Below are 14536 nucleotides of genomic sequence, written 5' to 3'. Positions count from 1 at the left end.
AAATCTTAACATTGCAACACATGCCAATACGGCCGGGTTAACTTATGAAGTGCAATTTAAAATTTCCAGCTGCTCCACCTCGTCCCGGTATGCCGTCTCGTCAACCCCAGAGATGCAGCCCACCACCGTTGTGTCATCGGCAAACTTTATGATGTGATTGCCGGGGTGGGTGGCTGTGAAGTCATGGGTGTAGAATCCCGGGCTCACGAGAGGATCTTTGTGGTCAGAAGAACCCACAGGACGGCAACCTCCACACCGGTGAAGCCTATAATGCCATTTTTTTGTGGTTCCCTTTATTTAGAAAAGTATCGAAATACATTTTGGTACCGATACTGGCACCAAAATATTGATATCGGGACAACCCTAGTACACGCTCACCTTAAGTAAATCAGGCCCTAACAGCTCTAAAAAATTTTGTGGCGGTCTACATTTTTTCTTAGCAGCAAATAAATGAATGGGAAAATATTGATCAGTAATGCATTTAAAAAAAGGAACTGCTGTTAATGTGTGTGAATAACATAATTTATGAACATATTATTTGTGGTGCCAAACTTCCAAAGATATTAACACACATCACACAGAATCAGAAAGCTATGAACAGGATGGTGTTACTCACTGTTGACTCCCATCTCTCCATTGCCATGTTTCTCCAGCAGGAGCTCAATGTGGGAGCTGGACTGGGGGATATTCTCAGGACACGCTCGAACTCCTGCACCTAAGCCATCTCTCTGGTCAAACAGAAGGGGAAGGGAGCTCATCGGAGACCTAGGTGTGACGGAGGCAGCGACAAGGAGAAGGTGGTAAACATTCATCCGGTCTACGGATGGGTGGTATGGCCTAAAATCTATATTGCGATATATATTGCAGCCTCTTGCAAAACAATATATATCACAATATATTATCATATAGCATATACATGTAAATAATAATAGAAGCATTTAAAAACGGGTTCCAAAGACTGATAATTTGGCTGCTGACATACAGTACAGGCCAAAAGTTTGGACACACCTTCTCATTCAATGCGTTTTCTTTATTTTCATGACTATTTACATCCTCAAACTTTTTGACTCAGGGGCTGCATTGGGTTAAAAAAAATTGGCCGGGGGCCAGGCTGTATATATATATATATATATATATATATATATATATATATATATAAAATTTATATATATATATATATATATATATATATATATATATATATATATATATATATATATATATATATATATATATATAGATATATGTATACTGTATATACATATATACATTGTCTTTATAATCCGTTTTGTCATTTAACATCAATTAACATTGATGATCATCATCAACATTTAACATTGTCACGTTATCGATGGGAAAATTCCTTTTTAGACAATATTATTTGCCTGAGCGGCTAGGAGACACCACGAGTAACAAGCGGTAGAAAATGGATTAGAAAGGAAAGATTAAAAAAAACAAAAAATAAAAAAATAAAAACTTTTTTTTTTTACTTGGGACTTCCCGTGGGCCGGATTTTGGATGCTGGGGGGCCGGATCCGGCCCGCGGGCCGTAGTTTGGGAACCCCTGATTTACATTGTAGATTGTCACTGAAGGCATCAAAACTATGAACGAACACATGTGCAGTTATGCACTTAACAAAAAAAGGTGAAATAACTGAAAATATGTTTTATATTCTCGTTTCTTCAAAATAGTCACCCTTTGCTCAGATTACTGTTTTGCACACTCTTGGCCTTCTCTCGATGATCTTTAAGAGGTAGTCTAACCTGAAAGGGTTTTCACTTCACAGGTGTCATAGTTTTGATGCCTTCAGTGACAATCTACAATGTAAATAGTCATGAAAATACAGAAAACACATTGAAATGAGAAGGTGTGTCCAAACTTTTGGCCTGTACTGTATGCAGTAACTTATTGTGTAATTTCTGGTTGTACTATTTTGTCAAAACTACTGTTAATCTACCGGTACTTGCTAATTTGATGTTAATAACTGGTTACTTTCTGCTGCGACGATTTACACTTTCCCGAACTAAATTACAACATGCTTAGGCAATTTTTAATAAAAGGGCTTGCAACTGCAAATTGGTTCTCATCACTCACATAAAAGAACCGTTCAAAAGACTCGACTCATGAACGTCACATCTGTATTTTAATTGCCACCATGAAGGAGAGGATTGTGGATTTAGAAGTGGCTTTGCTGCACTCGGGAGGGACATTAGCTGCTAGTGAGGAGGCTACGTTGCAAGGATGCATTTTTTCTCTCAAATTTGACACTTAACAAATTTGTCAACGCTAGAATGGTCCATTAACATGCATTATCACAATATAATGATAGTATATCATTTCTATCTCGTATTGTCTATTTTGCGCTACCTTAATCCAGTCGCAAAGTTACTTAAACTCCTCTTTCCGTCTTGTCTGTAAGTAATCACTGATGCACCAACTCAGGGGCTCAAACTTCATTTACATTTACTGCTACTTTCACAAAAACTGTGTTGGCCAACATCCAAATTAAATCGTACTATTAAGCTATTTTGCGGTAATTTGACGTTAAATAGGGACCTTTTTCTGTGAAAAAAAAAAGTTTGTAGAAAATGTGTTAAATAAGTAAGCCCTTCTCATTTACTGTACATTGGTAATATTTCCAAGTATGTGATGATGAAGCATAAAATGTACGATGTAACGTCAGTGTACTACTTTCGCACTAGCTTGCACAGTCTTCGAAAATTGCAGCAAGGTAAACACAGATTAATATATAATCATAAATCGTTAGGATAGGATAGGATAGGTCTTTTATTGTCATTACACAAGTACAACGAAACTTTGTTTTCAGCACAAACCCGTTCAAGATTAGACAAACAGTGTACAGGGTTACAGAACAGGAACGCTGATGGGTCGCCACAAGGCGCCCCGTAAAAGATGGGGAAAAAGGTAAAACGCTGGGGAAGGATGAGTAAAAAAATACAATCTAGACTGGGCTCCTAAGCGGGCCCAGTCTGGAGTGGGAAAAAACCTCCATAGCAAAGCACATATACATATTACAACATACATCTCAAGATATCTAGCAACAGAGGGAAGGGGCGGAGTAATGGTGGTAGGCCGCAGCTCTCGGCACTGGAATTACGTAGAATTATGTAGATGCAACTATGACAATCACTCTTCAGGCTGCTCAGCAAGCCGCGTACACCTGCTAGTTGTTTTAAAGCAGTGGTCTCAGACACGCGGCCCAATTGCGTGCCGGCCCAGTTACATGTTGTATTTGGTGTCTGTACACAAACGTAAGTGACTGCAAGACATACTTGATCAACAATCACACAGGTCACACTGACGGTTATTTTTATAAAATTGTATGGAACAATTATTCTCAGCATGTTACTGCTCTGACACCAATGAGAGAATAAAATAGCAAAATTCACCAACTTTATTGTGAATCTTTTGCGATACACACTTCGTATTTTTGTAGCAGCGGGCGCGGGTTCCATCACCCGCCAGAACTGCATCAGGAAGGGAATCCGGTGTAAACATTAAACTAAATCATTATGCGATTGTCTCGCCGTGGCAGGCTCTCATGGAACTAAAGGTTATCCAGTGTTTCCCACACATTCATTTATTTGTGGCGGCCCGCCACGAAAGAATTACGTCCGCCACAAATAAATTAAAAAAATAAATACAATTTTTTGTATTTTTATATTTAAAAATTTTTTTTTGTCCTGTCCAGCTTCTCAGGCAAATCATATAGTTGATGTAGATGCCCATATAGGCTGTTCAGATTTACTTTACAAAAGAGAAGTGTAGGATACTTCTCTTGTTGCCTTATTTGTATTTGACCACTACTGTTTTCTGTTTATTTGTTACTGACTGTGGCAGGACTCCTCTGCCTCTGTTTCACTTTATGTTGCTGGTAAATAATATGGTTGTAGTAGAAGGCTAAAGTTAAATTATTTAGTATGCACTAATTAAAGGGGCAGAGCTTTAAGAGACATTTTAGCTTTTATATTTTATAAGATATATTTTTTGTAAGAACCACAATTAATAAATATACTTCAGTGAATAACTTATTGTTCAAATCTGTATATAAATATATACATAGAGTGTTGTAATTATATTGTAAAATGAATGAATGGATGGACGTTTAAAACAAAACTGTTATTATTAATTAGTAAGTATACATTTTTTGAGCCTTTTTAGAGAAAATCATATCATTGTAGTAAATTATGCAAATTACTCGATGATGTCATGTTGACCACGCCCATAGCCACGCCCCCATCGCCACAGGTATCTTGGCAGTTTATGGGAAACACTGTTATCTATTTAATTATTTTAATGTTGTTATTTTGCACTAAAACACAAATTACGGAACAATTTGATTACTCCAAAACATACATTTTATTTTACTCTTTTTTTTTTTTTTTCAAGCAGTTGACAACCCTAATTGAGGACCAAAGTTGTAGTATAAAGAGATGGATTGTTTACAGTCCCTTATTACTTTACTTGTCCAGGGTGTACCCCGCCTTCCGCCCGAATGCAGCTGAGATAGGCTCCAGCACCCCCCGTGACCCCGAACGGGACAAGCGGTAGAAAAACGGATGGATGGATGAATGGATGGATGTATAAACAACTTTTAAGACAAGAGATGAAGGTAAATACCAAGTGACATACTGTGATGAAAGACTCTCCCTTGGTGAGTTTCCTTGACATGGGAAGTGACAGTCATCAAGGTCTGACTCTGTGGAAAGAGAAAAGATGTGTTTTTATAGTTAATTGTAATTTGTTGTAAAGAAAATCTTGGCGTCGGTACAAATGGGCCCTGATCTACTGCTTAATAATGTGTGCAAACTATAAAATTGCAGCTACTATTAGTGGGTGTGTCGCTACAATTGATAACAATTGAAAAAGCAGCCCTTTTTAAATTGTGAAGTGAAGTGAATTATATTTATATAACACTTTTCTCTAGTGACTCAAAGCGCTTTTACACAGTGAAACCCAATATCTAAGTTACATTTAAACCAGTGTGGGTGGCACTGGGAGCAGGTGGGTAAAGTGTCTTGCCCAAGGACACCACGGCAGTGACTAGGATGGCGGAAGCGGGGATCGAACCTGGAACCCTCAAGTTGCTGGCACGGCCACTCTACCGACCGAGCTATACCTATAAATTAGGTTTTTGCTTGTACTACCGGCTGTAACCATGGAGGGACTCATTTACCTCCACATCCATGGCACAATGCTCCAACCTGTGGTGTTTTGCTATGTCGTGGAACACGCCGCACACGACTGTAATCTGCCACAACATTTTTGGACTACACCAGGGGTCTGCAACGCGCGGCTTTGGAGCCGCATGCAGCTCTTTACTTCCTGCGCCATGGCTCCCTTTGGCTTGCCTTTGAAACAAAATGTCGATAAATAATGGCTATAATATGTTGACATTAGGGGTAGGAACCTTTCAAATTTGAACCAATTTGGTACCAATTCGTGGTACCTGAAAATCGATATTGGTACTCAATGGTACCAATTTTCAGTACTTTATTGCTTGTTCATGTGGTAATACATTTTAATTTTTTTAGTAATACAATCTCGTTTTTTAATTTATTCATTATTTAACAGTGAGCTGATAATTCTAACTGTGCTGTGCAGATTTTATATCTAGTTTTCTTACACTTTTGACTCTCATTCGCAAGTATGCATTCATTTCAGTTTGTCCTCAATGTGTTGCCGTAATCAGGAAATAGTCTTTGCTATTAAGTTCTATGTACCAGTCTTGTATTTGTTGACTTCTAAAATGTGTTTATATTGTAAATATTGCACTTATTACACACTAGACATTTGGTTGTAACTAGAGATGTCCGATAATATCGGACTGCCGATATTATTGGCCGATAAATGCTTTAAAATGTAATTTCGGAAATTATCGGTATCGGTTTCAAAAAGTAAAATGTATGACTTTTTAATACGCCGCTGTACGGAGTGGTACACGGACGTAGGGAGAAGTACAGAGCGCCAATAAACCTTAAAGGCACTGCCTTTCACTGCCGGCCCAATCACATGATACCTACGGCTTTTCACACACACAAGTGAATGCCACGCATACTTGGTCAACAGCCATACAGGTCACACTGAGGGTGACCATATAAACAACTTTAACACTGTTACAAATATGCGCCATACTGTGAACCCACACCAAACAAGAATGACAAACACATTTTGGGAGAACATCCGCACCGTAACACAACATAAACACAACAGAACAAATACCCAGAACCCCTTGCAGCACTAACTCTTCCGGGACGCTACAATATACACCCCCCGCTACCACCCAACCCCGCCCACCACAACCTCCTCATGCTCTCTCAGGGAGAGCATGTACCAAATTCCAAGCGGCTGTTTTGAGGCATGTTTAAAAAAAAAAAAAAGCACTTTGTGACTTCAATAATAAATATGGCAGTGCCATGGTGGCATTTTTTTCCATAACTTGAGTTGATTTATTTTGGAAAACCTTGTTACATTGTTTAATGCATCCAGCGGGGCATCACAACAAAATTAGGCATAATAATGTGTTAATTCCACAATTGTATATATCGGTATCGGTTGATATCGGAATCGGTAATTAAGAGTTGGACAATATCGGAATATCGGATATCGGCAAAAAAGCCATTATCGGACATCTCTACTTTTGACTCTCATTCGCAATTAGGCCTATGCATTCATTTCAGTTTGTCGTCAATGTGTTGCCGTAATCAGAAAATAGTCGTTGCTATTAAGTTCAATGTACCAGTCTTGTATTTGAGTTCTAAAAGGTGTTTATATTGTGAGTATTGCACTTATTCCACACTACATTTTGATTGTAACGTGCATATCAGTTGTAATTTGGAGGCGTTGAAATTGTCAGGTAAATGCTAATCCATAACATGTATGAAATGAAAATTAGCATCATGGTAGCACAGTTGTAAAGTAGAGCACTACTTTTGAGTTCTTTCTATCAGACTTTGTTGGCATGGAAAGTTGCAGCAGTCAGGCCGAGTCCGCCGTTAATACGCCTGTTTGCCGCTCCATGTGCCTGAGCAGGTGCCGAGTCTGCAACCAGCAATGGCGTCTCGTGCAACAAAGGTATCGAAATATGACAACTTTTAATTGTTTGTGAAACGGTACCTCTTAGTGCCGACAGGATTCGGTCGATATTTGGGAAAAAAACAACATTTGGTACCTATCCCTAGTCAATGCGCACACAAAGGATTCTGTCATTGCACTGATCGCCTCCTTCTTGCCACAATGATCGCAGCCATTTCAGCGTAAATGTGCCAGTTTGCATGTACTTTCCAAACATGTTAAATATAGACGCAAAAATAACTAGCGGCCGCAAACACTTTCTGGCTTGATCAATCACTAAATAATAAAAATTGCATCTCCTCCTCCTCTTATTGTGATCATTCTTAGGGATGTCCGATAATATCGGACTGCAGATATCATCGGCCGATAAATGCTTTATAATGTAATATCAGAAATGATCGGTATCGGTTTCAAAATGATCGGTATCTGTTTCAAAAAGTCAAATTCATGTCTTTTTAAAACGCCGCTGTGTACACGGACGTAGGGAGAAGTACAGAGCGCCAATAAACCTTAAAGGCACTGCCATTGCGTGCCGGCCCAGTCACATGATGTATACGGATTTTCACACACACAAGTGACTGCAAGGCATACTTGATCAACAGCCATGCAGGTCACACTGAGGGTGACCGTATAAACAACTTTAACACTGTTACAAATATGCGCCACACTGTGAACCCACACCAAACAAGAATGACAAACGCATTTCGGGAGGACATCCGCACCGTAACACAACATAAACACAACAGAACAAATACCCAGAACCCCTTGCAGCACTAACTCTTCCGGGACGCTACAATATACACCCCCCCGCTACTCCCTACCAACCCCAACCTCAACCCAGCCCCCCCCTAACCCTGCCCGCCTGAACCTTCTAATGCTCTCTCAGGGAGAGCATGTCCCAAATTCCAAGCTGCTGTTTTGAGGCATGTTAATAAAAATAATGCACTTTGTGACCTAAATAGCAAATATGGCGGTGCCATGTTGGCATTTTTTTCCATAACTTGAGTTGAAGTTGTTCTCTTATTTTGGAAAACCTTGTTACATTGTTTAATGCATCCAGCGGGGTATCACAACATAATTAGGCATAATAATGTGTTAATTCCACGACTGTATATATCGATATCGGTTGATATCGGTATCGGTAATTAAGAGTTGGACAATATCGGAATATCGGATATCGGCAAAAAAGCCATTATCGGACATCTCTAATCATTCTAATAATCAGCATATATTCTGCATATGCATGAAGACAAACACGCTATTTTTGTCATTTAAGAGACAAAATCCTCGGCACAAGATCTTCGTAGGTCAGCTTTGTGTGTGCTATGAAGTTGGCATGATCAGGCCCAAGGTGTCCATATCGGACTGTTAATGACAAAGGTCAAAGTCCACGTTTCTGGCTCATACCTGGTAGTGAGGTCGGGGCTTGGCTCAGTAGTGGCGGCAGTGTGGAAAGACCACTGGTGAAAGGTTGTGAGGAGGTCACGCTGCTATACCCTGGATGCACCTAGAAGTTTGTAAAAAAAGAATGTGAGAGTCTTAGAGAAGGTATTTAGAATCCAAAGTTGAATAATTTCATAATTTAGAAAAACACACTAAATAATAGCGAGCGTCTCAGTACAACTTTTTCACTTCCGATACGATATCAGCACAAATCATACATTCTTTTATTTTGTAATGTGAAATGTTAGAAAAGGCTGAATTAAGTCTGACTCAAACAGAGAATTGCAGATATGAAAAAAAAAAAACTATTCATTATTAACTGTATGGAATGAACTTCGTTCCCAACCCGACCAAAATAGGGCGCCATTGACTGGCTCAAATCCACTAGATAGGCATGGTAGGAGGTCAAAGTGTGCAATTTGCCAGAGTACATTTCACTGGGCTAAGGACTGCCCAAATAAGGCTGAACATGTTAAAAATGACAGAGGAAAATGCAGAGACAGAAGCAATTTAAGAGTGCAATGTTACATTGTTTTCTAAAGAGTCAGTATCTGATGCTGAAATATTTATGGTAGAAGCCTTAGGTTCAGCTGTAATTGACACTGCATGCACCAGAACAGTCTGTTATGTGAACGGCAGTGGCCAGTTTGTTATTGTGTTCCCTGAATTTAAACTCAGTAAAATATACTTATACAAAGAAGAAGGTTGTTGTCATTGACTTATCATGAACTTATGCTAGCTTTAATTAAGTTGAAATAGAGTAGAGCTACAATAATTCATTGAAGTGGACCTATAATGCAAAACCCACTTTTCTTACCTATTGGTACCTGTTTTTGTGTATTTGGGATCTGCATAAGTCCCAAAAGTTTAAGATTAAACCATGGAGGCATGGCAGAGATGTTTATAAAACATTCTAGCCTTCCTTCATACTTCCGGATATCTCCATACATGGTAGAGATTTACCCAAAGAGCTTTGCGCGAGTTTACCATTGTAGTCAATAAAGTCCTTATTTTTCTCTATCCTCTCGTTGTGGGGCAGACTGGCTCCTGCATGCACATGCATCTTCTGCTGTTACCATTTCTAATACAAAGTAGTAGAGGTGTACGATAATGGCTTTTTTGCCGATATCTGATATCCCGATATTGTCCAATTCTTAATTACCGATTCCGATATCAACCGATACCGATATATACAGTCGTGCAATTAACACATTATTAAGCCTAATTTTGTTGTGATGCCCCGCTGGATGCATTAAACAATGTAACATGGTTTTCCAAAATAAATCAACTAAAGTTATGGAAAAAAATGCCAACATGGCATTGCAATATTTATTATTGCCTCATAACAGCAGAAACAAACAAAACACAACTACCTGTGGCAAAACGCCACAGGTAGGAGCATGATAACATGAATGTGTGTGCAGTAAATGAGAGTTTCTCTGTGGTATTGCCACATACAGTATAGTGCACGCAAAATCCTCATTTAAGTAAGGCGGTCTGTACCGCTTGTCAATTGCACACACAGTGTTAGTAAATCGCATGCAACACACCCACTAATAGTACACATTATTTTAAAGATTGCACATGCCGATTACCGTGTGGTGTTTGGATCTTAGTAAATCAGGCCCTAAGTGTGTTTATCCTTAACATTCCAGCCACTTCATTTGAAAAACTACGGAAATTGATACCAAGCCTTTACTTTTTATGACGAAACCACAATAATATCCAACCGTGACCTTCACATGGTGACAATATTGTACCGTGAGATTTTGATATTGTTATAGCCCTACTTATTGCAAATATCTAGATTGTTTGTTATGTGTTTGCTCTGCTGCTGTGTACAGTAGTTGCTGGATACTCGTAGCCTTAAGTAGCCTACCGTTTTTACATTTGTGTTAACTGGCTGTTGAACTTTGCACATGCACATGCTGCAGGACTGCTTGTATCAGAGATTCTAGAGCAGTGGTTCTTAACCTGGGTTCGGCTAGTTGGCCTCAGGGGTTAGGCGGAGCCTCCACCACGGAGGCATACTTGCCAACCCTCACGTTTTTCCCGGGAGACTCCCGAATTTCAATGCCCCTCCCGAAAATCTCCCGGGGCAACCATTCTCCTGCATTTCTCCCGATTTCCACCCAGACAACAATATTGGGGGCGTGCCTTAAAGGCACTGCCTTTGCGTGCTGGCCCAGTCACATCATATCTACGGCTTTACACACACACATAGAATGCAAGGTATTCGTGATCAACAACCATACAGGTCACACTGAGGGTGGCCGTATAAACAACTTTAACACTGTTACAAATATGCGCCACACTGTGAACCCACACCAAACAAGAATGACAAACACATTTTGGGAGAACATCCGCACCGTAACACAACATAAACACAACAGAACAAATACCCAGAACCCCTTGCAGCACTAACTCTTCCGGGACACTACAATATCTCTCTAGGTCGTCCTCAGGCGAGCCTTCCATCGTTGCTTCCAGTCATCCCGATTCTCCATACATTTGGCCAGTTCCTTGGTACTCTGAGCCTCTGCATCCTTCTTGAGTATGTCCATGTGTGTTAGTGTGGGGCGTCCTCTTGACCGATGCCCATGTGTTGGTTCCCAAAGCACCAATTTGCTGGCTGGCAGCTCCTGATGCCTTTGGCAGTTTCCTGCTAGTCTCATTCTCCTTACAGCAATCTTCTCGCTCACCCTTGGTATTCCCTTGTAGAGGATTCTGTTAGTTACGTGCGCACTCTTGTTGATGTTATGCACTGCACGCAGCATCCTGGTGTAGCATCCATCTAGAGACCTCTCCAAGATTGGCTTCAGGGTCCAGCATTCGCTGCCATAGAGGAGAACGGACTCAACTGTCGCATAGAAGAAGCTGAGTTTGATTTGGCGGGGGAGGTTGGAGTTTCATACACTGGTCATGCTGTTCAGGGCCCTCCATGCAAGTGCCTTCCTCACTTTTAGATTTTGCTCAGTTGAGTTGACCCATGCGCCCAGGTATTTGAAGTCCTCAACTTCTTTCAGCACAGTGCCTCCTGCTGTTATCAGAGGTTGATGTTCTGGTGGAACGTTGTAGGTCATGACCTCAGTTTTCTTGGCATTTAGCCTAAGGCCAACCTTGGCGCACTCTAGCTCTACCCTGTTTAGTAGTTCTTGTGCTTGTTCCACGTTGTTGGAGAGCAGACTGATGTCATCCGCATAGTCAAGGTCTGTCAGGACCACTGCCGATTGTCGACTCGACTTCCTTGTTGTCAGCGTGAAGCCAAGTTCCACCCCCCGCTAATCCCCCCCTACCCCCTCAACCCCGCCCAACTCAACACCCCCATCTCCCAAATTCGGAGGTCTCAAGGTTGGCACGTATGCGCGGAGGTCAAGACACACCCGACTCATCATGTAATTAAAAACTTCTCCCTATCGGCGTATTATGGATACGCCAACAGCAGAAGTCACACTGATTTGCAGGTGTGTCATTTGTTGGGAGTTCACGCCCTGTGTTGGCACTGTGTTCGTGCACAGTTCATTTTGTGCACCACTAAAAAAACATATAACTTTGTCTTGAATTTGAAAAAAAAAAAAACATTTAATTTTTCACTAAAAAAGGGTTCGGTGAATGCGCATATGAAACTGGTGGGGTTCGGTACCTCCAACAAGGTTAAGAACCACTGTTCTAGAGGCAAGCAAATATATTCCGATACTGATATCGGTCGAACACCACAACTAAATAATATTATAATAATACACTGATATCTGATGTATGCAAGTAACATAACAGGATCAAAATGAGACTGAGCAGGGCTCTTCCTATTGCACCTGTGGGTTTGTAACGGCGTTGGCTGGTGGGAGAGAGAGCGCGTGGGACGGAAGGACTCCCGTTGAGAGAGAGGCGCTACACACCCCTCCACCCAGAGATACAGAGGTGCTGCAGATACCACCACAAGCAGTGAGAGGATTCTTTAGGCTGGAGTAGATACCTGAGAAAGACAGAACAATAAATAATCATATAAATATATTCTCTGTGCAAAGACTTTGACAGACTATATTATATGTCCCGTGGCTTCTTTAAACTCACTAAAGAAAAACTAGTGTTTACTAATGCGTACAGTTTGTCTGCAAAGAAAAGCCTTTTCTGCGCCATGCTCACAGGAAGCTTGAGGGCTACCACACACGCCCACTCACCCGAGCCAAGCAGCGAGCTCCCACGGCTTGTGGAAAAGCTGCTCGTTGAGGAGGATGAGTGTGACGAGGAGGAAAGGGTGGTGGTGGTGGTCGGCAGTGCGGAAGAGAAGGAAGGTTGCGGAATGGAAGACGGGCTTGGGTAGAGCGAGGGGGTGAAGACTGGATGAGGAGGAGGCGTGTTGTCGTGGTGGTGGTGATGATGCGCGTCCTCCCTTCTCTCTTGGTTCTTGCTGCCCCGAGGCCGCCCTGGACCGTGGCGACTCTTTTTGTTGCCGCGGTGTCGTCTCTCTCGCGTCAGAGTCGCGGGGCTGCTTTTGCCCTCTTGGTCCGCCTCTTCCGGAATGGGCGGCGTGCTCAGCTGAGAGAGCTTGCACAGAGACTTGGAGGGTTTGTAGTCGACCGTGGAGAGCTTGCGGATCTTACTGCTGCTACCCAGCGCGGATGTGGAGGTGATGCGCATGATGGATCCAAAAGTTGAAATGGTGACCTTGTTCTCAAAGGGGCTCGAGGTTCCATCTGACTGATCGTGACCCTGCGACCGTGCGAGTTGGCCTTCAGTGGGAGTCAACGCTGGCGGCTTGTGATATTTACGAGCCTCTTCTTCCTTGTCGTCCTCATCTTTGTCTTCATTCTTTTCATCATCCACAGCCTCCTCCTGGACCGCGAGCCTCCTGTGACGCGCTTTGCGATCCTCGCTACTATGGTCACGCTCCAGACGAGGGGAGGAGAACTGATGAAAATCTGGAGCTGAAGACAAGAATCCACCTTCATGAGAAACACAAAGCCAAAAAACACATCTGACGTTTGCCCCTTTAATTGTTGCGCTGATACCTGGATTAAATGGACTGGATGAGCAGGAAGAGGAGGAGCAGCTCTTGCCGCTGCTTACGGTTTTCTTACTGCGATGACTGTGACTGTGGGAGCTGAGCTTCTTGGACTTTCCCTCACTGTCTTTGGGGCTGTGATGACTAGAAGAGAGCTAACCCAGCACACATACACACAAACACACAGTTAGTAAGACCTCTCACAAATAGGCTACAATACCAACAACAGTGAAATGGAAGTTTTTGCCCCCAAAAAATGATATTAGGTCCTTGCCGTGTAGTTAAGCAAGTTTTAAGAGCATGTTTCCTATTTTCCACATGATCTTTCTTCATCATTTCCAGTGATTCCCATGCATTTATCTGTGGCGGGCCGCCACAAATAGATTTGGCGCAACCTGTTGGGTGGCGGTATTCGGTAAGTTTTGGATGACAATTAGAGATGTCCGATAATGGCTTTTTTGCCGATATCCGATATTCCGATATTGTCCAACACTTAATTAACGATTCCGATATCAACCGATACCGATATATACAGTCGTGGAATTAACACATTATTATGCCTAATTTTGTTGTGATGCCCCGCTGGATGCATTAAACAATGTAACAAGGTTTTCCAAAATAAATCAACTCAAGTTATGGAAAAAAATGCCAACATGGCACTGCCAAATGTATTATTGAAGTCAATAATTTTTTTTAACATGCCTCAAAACAGCAGATTGGAATTTGGGACATGCTCTCCCTGAGAGAGAATGAGGAGGTGAGGTGGGCGGGGTTGGGGTGGGGGGGGGGGGGGGGGGGTAGCGGGGGGTGTATATTGTAGCGTCCTGGAAGAGTTAGTGCTGCAAGGGTTTCTGGGTATTTGTTCTGTTGTGTTTATGTTGTGTTACGGTGCGGATGTTCTCCCGAAATGTGTTTGTCATTCTTGTTTGGTGTGGGTTCACAGTGTGGCGCATATTTGTAACAGTGTTAAAGTTGTTAATACCTCAACCCTCAGT

The 14536-nt window shown here is 41.8% G+C and overlaps 1 protein-coding gene across 2 annotated transcripts in view; it reads right to left on the bottom strand.

Annotated features, from left to right (window-relative positions):
* The window catches only part of LOC133634121 (protein AF-17-like), an 85131-nt gene that overhangs the window by 26271 nt on the left and 44324 nt on the right, over positions 1-14536 (bottom strand). The window contains exons 9-14 of one of the 2 annotated variants that reach the window (XM_062027146.1): positions 13549-13696; positions 12718-13464; positions 12352-12512; positions 8504-8603; positions 4643-4721; positions 617-765 (exon numbers count right to left, since the gene is read on the bottom strand). In XM_062027146.1, coding sequence (XP_061883130.1) covers positions 617-765; positions 4643-4721; positions 8504-8603; positions 12352-12512; positions 12718-13464; positions 13549-13696 — 1384 coding nt within the window. The remainder of the gene's footprint in view (positions 1-616; positions 766-4642; positions 4722-8503; positions 8604-12351; positions 12513-12717; positions 13465-13548; positions 13697-14536) is intronic. The other variant, XM_062027147.1, reaches the window with a different exon arrangement.

This window comes from Entelurus aequoreus, linkage group LG18 (genome assembly GCF_033978785.1).
Source record: "Entelurus aequoreus isolate RoL-2023_Sb linkage group LG18, RoL_Eaeq_v1.1, whole genome shotgun sequence".
Classification (NCBI taxonomy): domain Eukaryota; kingdom Metazoa; phylum Chordata; class Actinopteri; order Syngnathiformes; family Syngnathidae; genus Entelurus; species Entelurus aequoreus.
This window is presented reverse-complemented; position numbering and strand designations above follow the sequence as displayed.